Source organism: Microtus oregoni, unplaced genomic scaffold, assembly GCF_018167655.1.
Source record: "Microtus oregoni isolate MIOR12 unplaced genomic scaffold, Mior012 000086F_ref0000336, whole genome shotgun sequence".
In the NCBI taxonomy this organism is placed as follows: domain Eukaryota; kingdom Metazoa; phylum Chordata; class Mammalia; order Rodentia; family Cricetidae; genus Microtus; species Microtus oregoni.
In genome coordinates, this window is record NW_024544552.1 from 4,243,579 (window position 1) to 4,261,527 (window position 17,949).

Sequence of the window (17,949 nt, forward strand, 5' to 3'; positions counted from 1 at the left end):
AAGAACCAGGGCACAAACTGGTGCTCACGAACAGTGGGGTGCACAGAGGGAGATGTGGGGGATGAATGCTCTCCTATTGCTCGTCTCATATCTGTTCTTGCTTTTCGTCTACAGAAGTTCCAGAAGATTCTTGTCTACCATACTTCATCCCCTTTCTTGAGGAACAGAGAGACTGAGGCAAATGATGTCTGAGCTGAGTTTGGGTGGCCATCTCCCGTCTGAGTCCCAGGTCAGCTGTGGCTCCAGCAGAACAAGCAGGGAGCTGGGTCTCAGTTTCTCACTGTTTTGTGACTTGAGCTGAACCAAGTTCGCTCCGTCAGTCCTGACTCTTCTAGTAAAGAAGAAAGGAAAGAGGGTGGAAGGGGAGGAGCCAATGATTAAACAGACCGTTTCTTTCTACTTCCTCATTTGGACTCCAGAATTTGTTCTCTGGCTACAGTCTGCCAGGGCTGGAGAGAAGCCTGTGCCTGCAGCTGACTCGCTCCAGGAACGATGCGAATCCCATCATTCTTACCTCTCCCCCCGGAGAGCAACTGGGCTGCCTGTATACTCTCCCAGACTTTGTGCCAAGTGCTACTGTGGGCAGCTGTGCTAAGTAAGTCAGAACCTCCAGAAGGGAAGCAGGGGCAAGGACACCTGGGCTGGGGTTGGACTTGTGCAGGGATGGACATAGCACAGAAAGCATGTCAGTAGGTAGCAGGATAAGAACTAGGCTGCAACAGCCTGGCTGGGCTTTGAAAATCAAAGCTGGCAGGAGTTTTTGTTGTTGCTTGTTTTCCTGTCATTTGGTACCCAGGTCCCTGTTGCACTAACCGTTTCTCATTAGAACCTACTATCACTTGGTACTCTGGTCCCCGATGCACTACCACCCTCCCCACCAGAACCTTCTTTAAGGGAAATCTAGTGCCCTAGCCTTGAGTGATAAATTTATCAATCAGCCAGTTTCCATTTGAATTTGGGATTCATGCCGGACCAAATCTAGGCAAGATGTCTAGTGCTGCTCCCAACAAGAGTTGGGAGGGGGTACTAAGATGCATCTGAGGGGGTGGCAATGGATGGATGTTCTCTGTGCCTATGAAGCCACTCTATCCACCAGAAGGACCCCTCCTCCCTTTATATATAAGGGCAGGCATGAGAAGGTCTGGGCTGTCCTGGGATTTTAGGTTCAGATCATCACAAATCTGGGCAAGTTGGAGTTGTCAATTATGGGGCCAGAGAAATATCTCCTGCCTCCTTCACTGCATAGGCCATGGGGCTTGGGCTTGGCTCTGCCTAGTAAGAAAGTCAGGGTTGGGGGCCTTAGACTGAGACAGAGGAAGATTCCTGGTCCTACTCTCACCTGTGGGCCAGAGGGCAGAAAGCGATGGGGCTGGTTGATTAGAAGAGTCTGGGTGAAGAACAGTAAGGAGTCCTGTTGAGGGGCCGTTTTCTAAGCTCTGTTCTGGGGTTTCTACCCACACCTCTGAGAGGAGAGCATACAGTTGCCCCACCCCCTGCCCCATGCTATGTTACATGCTATGACTCATAGTGAAATCTGGTCAGTCCTGAGGGACCTCAGCTGTCAGTGCTGGGTGGGACTTGGCTTCCAGGGAGAGCGGTATGGAAGAGAGACTACTTGCCCACAAGTAGGTATATTAGAGTGACACCAGATAGCTCGGCTTTCACATGGGAAGGCTCAGTCCTAGAGATGCATATGCCTTTCTATTTGTGCTGTGCAGCCATCAATCACCTGCTGAAGACTCATAAGAACGGAATGGTGAAGGCTCCCAAGAATGGCATTTTCTTCTATTTTCTTTTGCTAAATTTCTTTTTTCCATTGTTTTCTGGCTCTCCACACTTAGGATTTTATCCCTTGATTCAATACTATAACACCCTTTGATTGTGTCTTGCTTGCTCCCGCCTTTGACCCTGTGTAGCTCTGGAATCTTCCAGGACAGCTACGGAAAGGCTTAGTGCTTTCTAAGTGTCTTCAGGGCTGGCCCTTTGACTCCAGATAAAGCTCCAGTACCTGCTCGCCATGCTCCCCTTTTATCCACAAGGGATCTTTCTCCGCCAGCAGTGTGGACACTACGCTTGCCTTTTACTACCTGTGCTTCAGTTGATTCTTCTAAGTTCTTTGTGCCAGAGACTAGATTTGGAGACGTGTCAGAGAACAGAACAGGCAGTTTTTCTGACCTAAAGTACAAGGTATTCGTCTTCCTTCTATTGACTGCACTGGACAAGAGCATAGTTTTCATGTATGTTGAATATAGAATGAACATACAAATGATGGTTTCTCCCTTCCACATATCTGGTTTTTTCTCCTTTTCATTCACTGTACTAGCCTCCTTGCTAATCTCACACACTCAGATTTTCAGTCATTACTTCTATGTCACTTATTTGTCCTTCTTTCCTCTGTAGACTTTAATTTCCCTGCCTGTTGATGAGACATCTATAAGCAGATTTGTCAGCTTAGAAACAAAACTATATTCAAAATCTAACAGCATCATCTCCTTACAAATTTTCTTATCTTTCTAATATTTCTAATTGCTTGAGCAATGCCACCTTTCCCCTGCTCATGCACATTTATCAACTTCATGCTTTATTAAATGCTAATTTTTCTCAGTTTTGCCTCTTAAGTTTTTCTCACATGTGGGGCTTCTTTACTTCCTATTGTCAATGCAGATGAAGAAGCAAAGTCATGGGGGGAATATTGATGCTTTTGATAGAGTCAGAAGGGTAAATAAGGGGATCCATTCATGGTATTTGGGAAGTAGAAGCAGGAAGGACTGGAGTTTAAGACCAACATGGGCTACCTGACAAGTGTGAAGCCAGCTTGGGCTCCAACAACAACAGCAATAAGAAGATAAAGGGATTTGCAATGAGGTGAGGTAATGATGAAACACAGACTCTAAGCTAGAGGTGTGTGTGGGGGTGGACTTAGAGGTAGATAGTGGTGAGGTAAAAGTTGTGGTCGGGCGACTATAGAGGCTGTACTTGGGCAAATAGGAAGAAAAAGGAGGAGGTTTATTGGTGTGACTGAAGCCTGGAACATTTGATTTTGTGGTTTTGAAGTTGGTGTGGCTGGGAGTGATAATCACAAGGCCTTGAGGTATAACATGGGCCTGTGTGGTTAATCTATATGAGAGCAGGGTCTCTACAGATGAGAAAGACAAGGGATGAAGAAGCCAGACGTTGCACAGCCATTAACATGCATTCTAGATCACCGTCTTCTTGCTAATCTCTTGCACTTCCTCTGTCCCAATTAGTCTGACACAGCACTTTCAGCCCCAATGTGAACTTCTCATTGTTTACCGAACTAAACATCAAACTTCGAAAGTTTGTTCATGATCATTTAAAAGGTTCTCACATGGCGCCTTTGGCACTGCACAGATGCTGTATCTGGAGTATCACTCAATCCTTACAACAGTTTATGGCATGGGTATTGCCATAAATTTATAGATTTCCATTAATAAGCAAGAAGATCGAAGTAGAGAGAAGTAAAGTTACCTCTGCAAGGCCATTGTGCATTGCTTTAACACTTTTTAATTACTTTTCTCATTACTTTGACAGAACACCAGGCAAAAGCAACTTAAGGAAGGGCTTATTTTGGTATAGATTGTGGTGGGAAGGTGACAGGAGCCTGGGCTGGCCACCTCACACCCGCAGTCAGGAAGCAGTCAGGAGAGAGATGAGCGTTAGTACACAGCTAGCTTCTTCCTCTTTTTATTCAGGCTGGGACCACAACCTATTGGACCTACTAAACTACACCTATATTCAGGGTGGGTTTTAGCACTTATATTAAACCTTTCCAGAAATACCCTTTTTGACACAATTAAAGATGTCTCCATGGTGATTCTAAATCTAGTCAAGTTGACCATGAAGACTAACCACCACCATGATAGTCATGGCATGATTCCGTGTGCTCTGACTCGCTGCCACTCACTTCATTCGGCAACAACGGTACTCCAGAATGTGGCATCTACCTCTATCTTCAGCTTTGACTCTCATTACTGAGGGTGTACTAAACAGACCAAAGCAGCAACCAGTCTGCAACTTCCTGAGCATGTTGACAAATATCTCAACATCTTTCTTAGGGAATATTCCCTTTCTGTCTGTCACAATTACAGACTACTTGGAGCTTCGTGTCGAACACTACTCTCCCACATTCCCGCCTAGGCAAAATCTTGCCAAAGTCAAAGACCTATACTCTCTTCCTCCTCTGAATCTTCATAACATTTGTCTATGTTCTTCTAAAGGCATTGAGAGCATCTCTTTTATAAGATGCGGTGGGTAGCACTAGGGAAGCAGAACTGGGTAGATAGATCTCTGTGAGTACAAGAACAGACTAGTCTACATAGCACATTCTAGGTCAATCAGGGTTACATAATGAGATTGTGTCAAAACCAAAAAGCCTTTTAAGTATTAGGTTGCACACATGCTTGTTCTTATCATCAGACTGTTGGCTTCAGTGGGGATCCGGTGTTGTTCTCTTGTGACACTACAACTCCCAGTGTTCCCCTGGGGACACATTTCCCAGAAGCTTTTGCATTCCCTGTTAAAAAACGGGGGCCGCCACGAGCCCCCCCCCTCTTCTTCTCTCTTCTCCTTTCTCCCCCCCTTCCTTCCGCCTCCCCTAGTGTGTCTGCACGTTTTCCCCTACCTGTTTGTTATCCCTCCCCCCATTAAAGTGTACCACGTGGGACCGCCGCGTGTCTGTGTCTTTTCCCTGCGTAATCGTCTTTACCCCCATAGGACAAACAGGAATTAAGAACAACATCCGGGACTTATATCTTTTCCTTTAGGGGCACTCAGGATGAATGGCAGGGCAGGAGATAGTCAGCGCACTTTCCGGGATTACAAAAAGACGGATTGGTTGTGTGTACATACTGAGATGCAGTGGCACGGGGATCAGAATCCCGTCTTCTGGGCTGCCAGAGCATCACTCCCCTTGCAACATCTCCTCCTCGGCACTCATTTTCACACTTTTATCCCTGAAAGGATTCAGACTTGGGAGACTCGTGATGTTTTCAACACAAGTACAAGAGAAAGCTCCCACCATGGACGGGTGCATAGATCTACCCACACACAGTACACACTTTGGGGTCTAGTTATCTCAGGACCTATTTTGCTATTATACCCAACAGCCATGCATAGAGCTCCATCCTCCCATTCAGCATTCCCATTCCATGCTCGGCTTCTACTTGGGAAGCCATTTCTGTCTCCATGGGTCATTCCATCTGCCCCCAAAGGAAGCTACAAATCTAGTGTTCTTTTCTTTTAGTTTAATTTTTGTGAATGAGTATTTTGCTACATGTATGTCTGTGCACCACACCTGTGCCTGATGCCCAGGGAGACCAGAAGAGGATGCCAGAGCCCCTGGAACTGGAGTTGGATGGTTGTGAGCCACCATATGGGTGCTAGGAATCAAACCCAGGTCCTCTGGGAAGGCAGCCTGTGTTCTTAAATGCTGAGCCATCTCTCCGCCCCATGGTGTCCTTCTGTTATTTCTTCCTCCTATCAAATTTGCCTATCAGCAAAAACTGGAAGACCAAATGTTAAGCAATAGGGATGTGAGATAAAATACAGGAAAGTCAAATTGTAGGATAGGGCACAGGTGTTAAAAATGACAACATAGAACAGACTCAGCTACTAGATCTTGTATTGCTTAGTGAAAGACCAGGCCAGAGAACACTTTTCTGGTATGGTCTCATTTGCTGTTCATCTGTATGCAAACATTACACACACACACACACACACACACACACACACACACACACTATACAACTTACGTATAGGACACGTGTGCTAAGGTGATAGTAGTTTGTCATGCGTATTTTCTCTTTCCCCTAAGGATTATGGACTACCTGTGTGATCTGTAGACCTTCCCCACAAAAGAAAAACCCTGTTCTCAGGATGGACCTTGGCAAAGTCTACTGAAATACAAATCACATGTAAACTTTGACAGTCAAAGTGTTTAGCCTAATGAAACTGTCACAGCATAGATGTTACTGGGGACAGAACTCAAATATTTCTGAAAGTGTATTCCATTTAGGCAATTCCAGGGGAAGGTATTGACGTGAAGGTTGGGCTATGGGGATGAAGGGGCCTTTGGGTCTGGGTAGGCATGTCTCAGTGTGGAAGCCCAGACCCTGGTTGATGTTTGCTTTCTTTCTTACAGATCTTGTTGCTGGGACACATGGTGAGTCCTCTTTTCATACCTTATCACTGTCCTATGTGTCACCTCCCTCTTCCCCCAAAGATCTGCCCGGAAGTGCTCAGAATGTGCCAGCAACCAAGCTCAGGACCCGGTCAGGACCAGGAAAAGGCCATTGTTCCCAGAAAACTTCCTGCCCTTCTCCTCCTTCCCTTTGTCTGGGGAGGCGAGTGGTCAGAAAGCATGGCTCTCTAGTATAGCAATTCTTCTGGTTCTGTTATAGTGAGAAGTGACCAATTATCTCAAACATTGAGAGGTCTGTCCTTGTCCTCAACCGCCTTCTACTCTCTAAGTCAAATCGAGAGTCTGTAAAGTTGATCTCAAAGAAGCAGAGAGTAAATGACCAGAGCTTGGGAAGGGTGGAGGAGAGGGTAAGGATGGAGACAAGATGGTTAATAGGTACAGAGGTAGAGTTAAATATGAGGAGCAAGTTCTAATGTGCTATAAAGAAGGCTGTCTTAGTTAGGGTTCCTGTGGCTGTGAAGAGACACCGTAACCACGGCAACTCTTATAAAGGAAAATATTTAATTGGAGCTGGCTTACAGTTCAGATTATCATCATGGTGGGAAACATGGTGGCAAGCAGGCAGACACGGTGCCTGAGAGGTAGCAGAGAGTTCTACATCTGAATTAGCAGGCAGCAGGAAGAAAGAAAGATAGTGGGCCTGGCTTGAGCATCTGAAACCTCAAAGCCCACCCCCAGTGACACACTTCCTCTAATAAGGCAACACCTATTCCAACAAGGCCACACCTCCTAATAGTGCCATTCCTATGCATGGAGGCTATTTTCACTCAAAGCACTACAAAGAGTAATTATGGTTGACAATTAATTGTAAATTTCACAGTAGCTAAAATAGAGGATTTGAACATTCAATGTGTGAGGGGACAGATATCCAAATAACTCCGTCCATTACACATTGTGTGCGTGTACTGAAGCACCATACATTAATAAATAGTTATATGTATAAAAGACTTTTTAAAATCAAACAAAATTGTACACAAAAACAGTTGTGCATGTCTTTAATCTTAGTGTTCTGTAGGTAGACATAGGTAGATCTCTGAGTACTAGACCATTCTGATCTACAGAGCAAGTTCCAGGACAGCCAGGGCTACACAGAGAAACCCTGTTGCAAAAACAAAGCAAAAAAAAAAAAAAAAAAAAAAAAAAGAAAGAAAGAAAGAAAAGAAAAGAAAGCTGCCAAACCCTCTCTTTCTCTCTGAATAAGATTCAAGCACATAGGGCTGGAGAGATGGCTCAGTGATTAAGAGCATTGCCTGCTCTTCCAGAGGTTCTGAGTTCAATTCCCAGCAACCACATGGTGGCTCACAACCATCTGTAATGAGGTCTGGTGCCCTCTTCTGGCCTGCAGACATACACACAGACAGAATATTGTATGCATAATAAATAAATAAATATTTAAAAAAAAGATTCAAGCACATAGAAAACTACTGTCTGTCTAGACTGTCCCATGTGTTGATAAGTCCTCTACTTTGCATGGGTGTGAGGGCATGTCTTATTATACAGGGAAGACCCTCTGGGGGAAGGGCAGCACAGGACTTGGGTTGGAGAGTTCAGGGAGGGAGCAGGATATGCCAGCCTTATCCTATCCTACATTAGGTAGGGATTGAGGGATGCCAGGAAACCCTGGCGGGCAGGCACGCTTTAATGTGTTAAATAGGCACCCACGTTGTCTGGTTTGGAAGTTGACAGCCCTCTCCAGCCTTCTCCCTTGCTCCACCCTGCTGAGAGTCAATTACATTCCTTGTGATTTCTCTGGGCTTGTGGGATGGAATGAGTAGAAGAATTTCGAGGAAGAAGTTTTCTGTACTGGATTCCACCCTTGATGCACTCCCTAGGAATACGGGTGCTTTTTCAGAGGAGACTCGGGGCCTGCTTAGGCTCTTGGGGCTCCCTTGCCTCATGTTGCATTCTCTCTCTGAAATTCAGCGGATCTCCCGAAGGCCGTGGTGAAACTTGAGCCCCCATGGATCCAGGTGCTCAAGGAAGACAGTGTGACATTGAAGTGTGAAGGGACCCACAACCCTGGGAACTATTCGACCCAGTGGCTCCACAATGGGAGCTCCCTCCGGAGCCAGGTCCGGCCCAACTACACGTTTAAAGCCACAGTCAATGACAGTGGAGAATACCAGTGCAGACTGGAGGAGAACATCCTCAGCGACCCTGTACAACTGGAAGTGATTGCCGGTTAGTAGACGGGCCCAGGAAGGAGCTGGGATACCAGGAAGTTGGGGGTGGGATGAAGTGGCGTGGGCTGGGTCTGCTTATTACAAGGTTTGCAGGAAAAGGGGTCGCCTGGTTTCTGGGAAGCATCACTAAGAGTTGCTTGGAGGACTTTTGTCTACTCATTTCCCTGTTTACCCTCCCTTGTGCTTGGTCCGCTGCAGGCAGGCACGTGGAGGGCTTACGAATTCCTGAGAAATTCCTCAGCATGTGTGAATAGCTGGGTTTTTGTTTTGTTTTTTTTTTTAAATGTGGTAGTCCTGATTGAGCAACAGAGGTTCATGGACAAAGACAGACAGCTGAATAATACAGAAAAAGGAAGTCCCTATTTCATAGAAATCCTGCTGTTACAGGACACTCAGAAAAATGCCATTAGCCCACAACTGAACCCAGGCTGTGGAAAGAGTCGTCTATACAAATACGGTTATTTATTTAACTTTGAGTTCAGCTTTCTCCTCTGCTTAGCCGAGAAGGCTAATGTCTCCTCCCTGAGGTTCTGGAGAGCACGGGTATTTTCCTGATCTCTTTCCTTCACAGTCCTGGGTGTCCTCGTCTTTCTTTTTCTTCCACCAGCTTGTGGACACATGAGGTGAAAAGCCATGTCTCATCCATTTCCATATTTGCAGTATCCAGAACAGGGCAGGGCTTATTAATTCTTTTCTGGGCAGATCAACGATTTTATAAGACTCCTGGCAAAAAGTAGATTTTCTCCACAGAAAGGCCACCGCGAGACTGCATTGTCGGCTACTGTCGCTGTCGCTCTTGGTGCCTTCCTCTCACCAGGATGTGCACAGCAAGCTAACGACTTTCCTCTGGCCATGCTGAACCGTAGGTCCACACCTGTTTCTATTTATCAAGGAAACCAACATTTTTTGGGGGGGGAGCTTCAGAAGTTTCCAAAGGGAAGGCTCTGTCGTATTCTCTTCACACCCATGAGGCTGGATTCCTTCCTCTTTCCTGTATCTCCATCTCTTGTATTCTTCCTGACAGGACAAGGCCATAGCTGCCTTCTCTGAAAGGAGGAAGGAGACTATTGGACACCAAGAATTAGTGTAGCTGCAAAATCTGACAATGCCCATTTCACAGATGAGGAAATTGAGGCCCAGAAGAATTCAATTACTTGCCCAAGACTAAAGAGCTTGTGAATGAGTGGAGCTAGTATCAGAGATCAAGATTGTCTGATGTCAAACTAAAGCTCTCTCGCCCTTAGCAGATCATATCCTTCCAGGAAGGGTAACCTCTGTCTCAGGATTGAGCCCAGGCCCTCTGAGTCCGATGGTCTTTCTGTGTTGCTCAGACTGGGTCTCAGAGCTGAGCCCAGGCCCTCTGTGTCTGATGGTCTTTCTGTGTCGCTCAGACTGGCTGCTGCTCCAGACCCCTCAACTGGTGTTTGAGGAAGGGGAAACCATCATCTTGAGGTGCCATAGCTGGAGGAGCAAACCCCTGAACAAGATCACATTATACCAGAATGGAAAATCCATAAAATATCGTCAATCCAATGGCAACTTCTCCATCTCCAAAGCAAATCACAGCCACAGCGGTGATTACCACTGCACAGGATACCTAGGAAAGGGACAATACAAGTCGAGGTCTGTGACCATCACTGTCCAAGGTACGGGGCCTCTGTCAGGACGTTGGAAAGGGAGAGGAGGAGACGGACAAAGGCTAAAGTCCCACATGGAGCTCTAGGAATGTCACAGCAGCAAAACTGGGCTGGGAGCAAAGAGGAAAGCTGTGAAGGCCCTGCCAGGTGAGGGCAAGTGGGTGGTGGGTGGCAGGACTGCGGGGTAGCAGAGAAACAGTGCCCTGTCATCAGTGCATGGGTTCTCTGCATCCCTAGACATCCCTAAGAGCTGAAGTGTAACTTTTTGTATCTTATTTAATAGTCATTCATTCTCGAAGGCCCGACATGTTCTAGGCAGTGGTGGTGCTGCCATCTGTGGGAGGCTTCAGATCCCCCCTCCCCACTGCGTCTGGGCTGTCCCCTCTGCTCCTACATCTTCGCCAGTGTGCCCTCATTAGTTTGGTGGAAGCACTCGGTTATTGGGGAGGCACAACTCTGTGCACAGAAACCTATGCAGATGAGGTTTCAGGGTGATGTGTTACACCTCTGAGGTGACCCGGACAACTCTAGGTGACAGACGTTGGGCATAGCGTTGGAGGAAGGGTGAATACACAGAGAGAACTTACTACCTTCACCCCCTCTGTCTTTTCCAGTGCCCAGATCCAGCAGCAGCTCTGTACCAGTCTTGACAATTGTAGCCGCTGTCACTGGGATTGCTGTAGCAACCCTTGTTATTATCCTGGTATCCTTGATCTACATCAAGCAAAAACAGGCTCCAGGTGAGTGGCTCTCTCTGAACCCTCTTATCAGTTCCCACTTAGCTGGGGCTAGCTAGGGCTTAGAGACTTATTTGCTTTTGATATAGTGCCGTCATGTTCATTCATCTACTTACAAATTCATCTGTTAAACCAGACTTGAACAAGCTTGGTGATTTACCACCACCTTGTGCTGGACAATGGAGGTGTTTGGTTCCCTTTCTGCCCTCAGCTAGTTCTCAGCATTGTGAAGCAGACAGAGGTACAAGGGGATGCTTACAAGAAGGGGTTAGAGCGATGAGATGATAGCACTGTGATTAGGCACTGGAGGTCGCAGCACATTCTGTGACCCCAGGATGGTAAGATAGAAGGGAGGAGAGGCTGAAGCCACACCTAGTGAGATGGCTCGGTCAGTACAGGTGCTTGCAATACAAGCCCTGTGATCTTAGTTCAGTCAGTTATGGTACCCAAGTTAAGATGGGAAGAGAGAAACTGATCCCAAAAAGGTGTCCTCTGACCATCATGGATATGTTAGAGTGTATACCACATATAACAAGAAATAAAGGTTTGTTTTTCTTTTAAAGACTCTGAAGCCAGCCTGGGCTGAAGGATGAGTCTGAAGTCAGCCTGTGCTACACAGCAAGATCCTGTGTAAAATATTACAAAGGGAAGATTTCATAACCCCATGTGTTTATCAGCTTTCTGTCACTGTAACAATGTCCTTCAGATAATCCCCATGAAGAGAAATAATTCCTGGGCACAATGGTAAATACATGTCAGCATTCAGGAGCCCAAGGATGATCACAAGTTCAAAATCCTATCTCAAAATATCTAAGCAAATCAGTCAATAAACAAAAAGGTTTATTTTTAACACACTTTTGTAGGACTCAGTCCGTATTGGCCCAATTGCTTTGGGCCTATGACAAGCTAGCAAGGAAGTGCACGGTTGGGCAAAGCTGCTCGCCTTATGGCCAGTAAGCAAAGTGACCAAGAAAGAGATGGGAGATGCCACAGTCTGCAAGAGCATGTCCCTGATGACCTAAAGACTTCTCTCTCTATACATGATTTCAAAGTTTCCGCTTCCTCCCAGTTGTTCCACCTGGTGACCAAGCATTTAACACATGAGATTTTAATGTGTTTAAAGCACATTAAACACAGTTTAATGAACTGTGGCAGGCAGCCTGGCTGGGGCAGTTGGAGAAGGCTTCCTTGAGGAGCCCGGATAGTGTGGCGATTGAAATACACACAGTAGGACCAGATTGCTGTGGTTCAAATCTCAGCTCACAGCTCAGCAAATATTCAATGTTGAGTACATTACTCAACCTCTGTGCTCAGTTTACTAGTCTGAAAAATGAAGAACACTGTGGGACCCACCTTACAAGAGTGTTAATGACAGTGATTGAATCTGAACCCTTTGTACAGGTGCCTAACAGACAGTAAAGAGCATGTAAGTGTGAGCTGTTAACCACAGTGGTGAAGGGTGAAGTCTGGGGGTAGCCATTAGCTAGGCGAAGTGGAAGAGCATTCTAGGACCTGTGGAAATGGGGAATGTTGTGGTCGATGGAAGTCACTGAGAAAGAGAAAATGCTGCCACTGACTAATATCTAATACCTTGTAACACGCTTTGCAGTTGGAATTCAGAGGAATTCAGTTCCAGGTGATAAGTAAATATTGAGAGATGCAGAGAGAAAGATTACACTTTTTTTTTTTCTAGGAAAGGTCTCACTTTGTAGTCCTAGCCGCTCTGGAACTCACTATGTAGACCAGGCTGGCCTCAAACTCACAGAGATCCTCTTGCCTCTGTCTCTCGAATGCTGGAATTAAAGGCGTACACCCAGTCAAAAGATTGCACTTTAAAAACCAGGGTTACTATACCCAGCCACAAGACTAAGCTTTTAAAATGGCCAGGCAAACCTGAGAAAGATGCAGTGGAGTGGTTTTTGTGACGTCCCTTGGTGTTCTCTTGGGTTAGTCACCATAAACTGGAGAGGTTCCTGGGCAGGGGAACTGGGAAGCTGGGAGGAGCGTGGGTGACCACCAGAGGGAAAGGTCTATGTTGCTTTTAACTCAGTTCTGACCCTGCTCCTTGATCCAGGACTCATCCCATAATCCTACTAACTTCCTACGTGCCCCTCTTAGCTCTCCCAGGAAACCCTGATCACAGGGAAATGGGAGATACCCTTCCCAAGGAACTAGGTGAGTACAGCGTGCCCTCTGAGGGTTCAGTGCCGGGCAGCCCAGGGCCTCCATGTGGACTGGAGCCAGCAAGCAACAGCTATTGTGAGTTTCAGTGGGAGTACAGGAGAGGGAGGAGCAGTGGGAGCACGGCTGGGACTCAAATCTCTTGGTCAGCTCTGAGTCTAGCTCTTGGCCCTAAGGAGGCTCTCACTAGAGATGAGAAAAGGAACTTTGGTTCTGGGGAGAGAAAGACAGTGGACTCTGACTAAACTTCTAGACCAACAAGGAGTCTGGAGACATTTCCAGAGCAGGACTTCAGAGGCATTTGGATCTTTCCGGGAAGATGTGGCAGACCTGGTAAAGGATAGGCTTAACGGCTGTATGATGGCAGCCAATGAGATTAAGAAGGGAGACCCCTTAGAGGAAAGGAAGAGGTCTGAGGTAACCCTGGAGAATTTTTCAAGTGTGTTTCCCTGTGGAGGAGTAAGGGGAGGCTTGGTACAGCTCAACTTTTAGTAGCATATTGAGAGGAGATTTGAGTTGAGGAAATTCTGGGAGATTAGCAGCAGTACCCGTAGGTTACGCTCTGCAGGCACACCTTGGCTCTAATGCCCACTCATTATGGTTTATTAAACACTGGCCTAACCCTTCCACCATCATACAACTGAATCTGAAGTAGATCACTCCCCATGAAGAAGCAGGTGGGTGGGTGAGCGGTTTAGATGACCCCGGAACCCTCATAGGTCTGAGAAGAGAAAGCCAGTGTGACCTTTCAGCACTGGAACAGGGGGAAGCATGCAGAAGGAGCAGGAGTATTTCAGGCGATTTTTGACTGTAGTGAAAGACAAAGCACACAGGCAAGTGAAGTTTTCTCTAGGGGCTTCCATGACAGCAGCAATAGGCAGGAGAAAGACTTTCTTGGAGAGTCCACTTCAGGGGACTGGCGCATGACTCAGAGCAGAACCAACGGATATGAGAGCTTGAGCAAAAGAGCCTTCCTTAGCTTCGCTTTGGCAGGGTCTGTGTCCTTCAGCCCCGTGTGCGGATCCACATCTAGGATCAAACTAGGTCTAAAAAAAAAAAAGCTAAGCGTGACTGGGTTCACAGCCCCCACCCCCGGCCTGGCTTTGTCTACTCTGCTGTAAACACATTTCCTACCGCGTTTATGCAGCCTGGTACTGGAGCTGGTGGTTTCCCCTAAAGGCATCGTTAGTTGCTGCAGTTGCTAAGAAGTGTATTAAAAGGGGGAATTCTGAACGTGTTGTGGGGGCAGAATTTGGAGCATGGCAAACAGGGTTCTTTGTGTCCAGGGGCTGGGGGAAGAGACTGGAGGCATTGTCTCGGCCTTTTCCCCCACTTCCCAAAATGGTGATTCACGGACACTGGCGCTGCATTCCATACTGGCAAAGGGAACTTAGGGCAAAAGCCTAAGAGAATGTGGTGTTTGGGATATTTTTCAGAGAAATACTGTGTTTTTCTATCTTTCTCTTTCCCATCTTCCCTCTCTCCCTGTCCCCCTTTCTCTCTTCTTTCCTTTATTTCTCCTCCTCTATTTTTTTCATTCTTTTTAATGTTAGAGTACTTGTTCTTCAACACTTCCACAAGAATGAACTACACTTGTCCGGTAGAGAAAAAGTCATTCCTTTCTAATCTGGACTGGATTTCACTCTGATCTGATTATTTCCCCACTCTCCAACCTCCCAGAGCCCCAAAGCTTCTGGTTTGCAGCTGGGAACGTTCAGCAATTGTCTGAAAAGAAGGTGGCGCGTGTTTGTTTCCCTTTGCCAGCATGGCCAATGGGGAAGGCTGGACTCCAAGATGGTCCAGGGAAGGAGGCTATACTGCCACACTGCATAGCCTGAAGGCCTGGGTTGGCGTTGGCAAGCCTTGTCTTGGCTCTGCTTTGAGCTTTGGTTTTGCAGCCTCAATAGCAACTCATCAGGACCCCCTTTCCAGCAGTGCTCTGGCTGATCACTTGTTTTTGCCCACAGACAATATGCCTGATCTCGGAGAAGTCGCCAAAACTGAGGTGAGTGAGCCCAGGCGGGTCCTTCCCTTCTCCCAGCTCCTCTGCTTTCCCCAAGACCTCTCTACAGCTCTCAGGACTCATTTTTGCTTTCTCTAGGTTGAGAATACAATCACCTATTCACTTCTCAAGCATCCTGAAGTTCCGGATGAAGATGCAGAACCTGATTACCAGAAACACATTTAATCTCCCTTGTCTTGACTTGGGATTGGAAAAAGCAAACCTTCCGGAAAGGCCAGGATCTAGTATCTCCTGGTCAGTAGGATACTGGAGATATTAAGGAGGCTATGCACAGTCACCTGTGTGAGTCCTGAAACCAACAGACACCATGGTACTGGTCCCCAGTGGTTGATTGTACTAATAACTTCTACGACTTACCGCTTCCCAACTTAAGACTCTTCTGTTCTGCCATAGATTCACATGGTCAATAAAATTAGTCAAATTACTGTCATTAACAGACTGCTACAATATGGGAACTGCTTATACTACAAGCTACATGAGAACACTTACATTAAGATACATGATCTCAGCAATGATATAACTGGGTTGTACCAACATATCAAAAGTCATGCTTCAGGATGATTTAATTATAAGGGATTTTAATCTTCTTCCTTATTTTTCTATAAAGATCATATGCACTTTTATACTAAAATACTGTAAAAATAACATTTTATTTACTTTTTCAAGGTTGAGGTGATTGGAATGTAGACTGAGATCTCTGGGGTTTGTGGTCTTCTGTGAGAATAATCGTGGGGAGAGGGGTTAGCGTCTCCTGGGGAGCTGTAAGCATCTCAGCATAAGGGCACTCATGACAAACCAAAGTAATGATTATACCCAAGTCTAGTTTGGTGCGCCAATTAGTTTATTTGGCTTACTTATGGGAACATTGGTGAGGGGTTCCTTAGAGGGGTGTGGGTGGTTCCTTGCAGGGGTGTGGGTGACCTTAAAACAGCGGTCTTAGCACAGATGACAACTTCTTCACAGTTGCACAGATGGTGCCCTGCCCCTTCAGTTGGTTGATCTTCCTCAAACTGTCATCCTCCTGCTGCCTTCAGAGCTCCACAAAGACAAGCAGGCGTTCACCACCCACCACCCACGTGCCTGGCCTGGTAGCAATGGATGGGAGGGAACAGGAGCAGAGGCTCAGCGTTTCTCTCTTCCGGTGACTGTGACAAGCAGAGTAATCACTCTGTTTTGTAACACAAGTCCTCCGGAAGTTAAACCTCAAATGAATGCCAGTGGGCACTGGAGGATGACCTTGAACTCCTGATCCTCCTGCTTCTACCTCCTAACTGCTGGGATTATAGGATGTGCCACCACCCAGAGCTGGAATATGTATTTTAAAAATTGGATCACGTTGTATGTTTTTGTATGTTCACAAGATCACTCAGGTAGAAATTTAAGCATGCTGTAACCACATAAGTCATAGCACAGAGGTAGAAAAGAAAAAAGCAGAAGTTCTCTGTTGTCCTCATTCCCCTTAAATTTGTTCTTGTTCTATCTCTCTCCAATCACGAGTAACCACTGTTGCAGGTTTTATGCACATTTGGATTTTTTGTATGTATATTTAACATATTAGAGTTTTAGAAAGCCTATGTATGGGACTGCACTTTACACATGATTATGTTGTTGAATTATTTTGTTCAACAAGAAGAATGGTTGGGGCTTGCTTGGATGTTAGCCTGGCTCCAGGCTCACTGAAAGACCCTGTCTCAAAGGACTAAGCAGAGAGAGAAAGAGAGAGAATAGAATGTCCGATGGTTTCCTTGGACCTCTGCACACCGCACATAGTCACATTCCCATGTGTGTGCACCCAACAGACACACATAATAATAATAACAACCCTTTCTTGGACAGTGGTGAACATCTTTAATCCCAGCACTCTGGAAGCAGAGACAGGTGGATCTCTGTGAGTTTGACACCAGCCTGGTTCATAAAGAGACTTCCAGGACAGCCAGGGCTACACAGAGAAACTGAAACTCTCTCCATAATTTCTGCTTTGAAATCCCTGATAACAAAGACACCTTACGTGGATCTCAGTGGTTCAGTCCAAACACATGAAACAAATAAGGTCATTTGACACCAGGGAGAATGCATCAAGAAGCTCTTGTATTCCTAATTTGCACCTTTTAGTAAAGCCTTGCATGCCCCATGAATCTAGTGAGTTCTTTTTCACATCCTCTTCAGCAAGGCCTCTCCTAACTACTGCTATTACTTTGGTTTTACTTTCTCCGTGGTACAGTGGGGGTAACTAGGTATCTTCTTGTTTATATATTCTCATGTACACTAAAATGTAAGCTTAATACAGTCCTGTTTTCATTATTCACTAATGCACTCCAGAGACTAAGACAATGAAACAGATGGTTGCATCAATTCATAAATAAATCTTTCTTCTCATAATTTCTGGGTTATTTGATATTCTTTTTTTTTAACTTTTTTATTTATAAAGTTTATTTTTTTTCTAACTATTTTTTTATTGAGAAAAGAAGAAAAAAAACATAAACAAAAAACAAGTTTCCACCTCCTCCCAGCCTCCCATTTCCCTCCCCCTCCTCCCACCCTTCTCCCCCTCCTCCCACCCTTCTCCCCCTCCCCCCACTCCTCTCCCCCTCCCTCTCCAGTCCACAGAGCAGTCCGGGTTCCCTGCCCTGTGGTAAGTCCTAGGTCCTTCCCCCTCCGTCCATATCTAGGAAGGTGAACATCCAAACTGGCTAGGCTCCCACAAAGCCATCACATTACGTAGGATCAAACCCCCGTGCCATTGTCCTTTGCGTCTCATCAGCCCTCATTGTTCGCCATGTTCAGAGGGTCCAGTTTTATCCCATGCTTTTTCGGTCATAGTCCAGCTGGTCCTGGTGAGCTCTCAATAGATCAGCTCCACTGTCTCAGTGGGTGGGTGCATCCCTCATGGTCCCGACTTCTTTGCTCATGTTCTCCCTCCTTCTGCTCCTCATTGGGACTTTGGGAGCTCAGTCCAGTGCTCCAGTGT

At 46.2% G+C, this 17,949-nt stretch overlaps 1 protein-coding gene across 1 annotated transcript; it reads left to right on the forward strand.

The window, feature by feature from the left end:
- Positions 1-458: 458 nt before the first annotated feature.
- Positions 459-17,360, forward strand: LOC121442022 (low affinity immunoglobulin gamma Fc region receptor II-like). The gene is made up of 7 exons (XM_041643456.1): positions 459-595; positions 6,161-6,181; positions 8,144-8,401; positions 9,795-10,049; positions 10,655-10,780; positions 14,926-14,963; positions 15,060-17,360. Exons 1-7 carry the CDS (start codon positions 493-495, stop codon positions 15,144-15,146), a joined length of 888 nt encoding a protein of 295 aa, XP_041499390.1. The 5' UTR covers positions 459-492; the 3' UTR covers positions 15,147-17,360.
- The last annotated feature ends 589 nt before the right edge of the window (positions 17,361-17,949 follow it).

What these genes read in the sequence shown, in the direction of transcription:
- LOC121442022 (XM_041643456.1), top strand. Translation starts at nt 493, where the DNA reads ATGCGAATCCCATCATTCTTACCTCTCCCCCCGGAGAGCAACTGGGCT. An exon ending in ACTGTGGGCAGCTGTGCTAA is followed by an intron (nt 596 to 6,160) that starts GTAAGTCAGAAC and finishes TCTTTCTTACAG; the next exon opens with ATCTTGTTGCTGGGACACAT. An exon ending in TGTGACCATCACTGTCCAAG is followed by an intron (nt 10,050 to 10,654) that starts GTACGGGGCCTC and finishes TGTCTTTTCCAG; the next exon opens with TGCCCAGATCCAGCAGCAGC.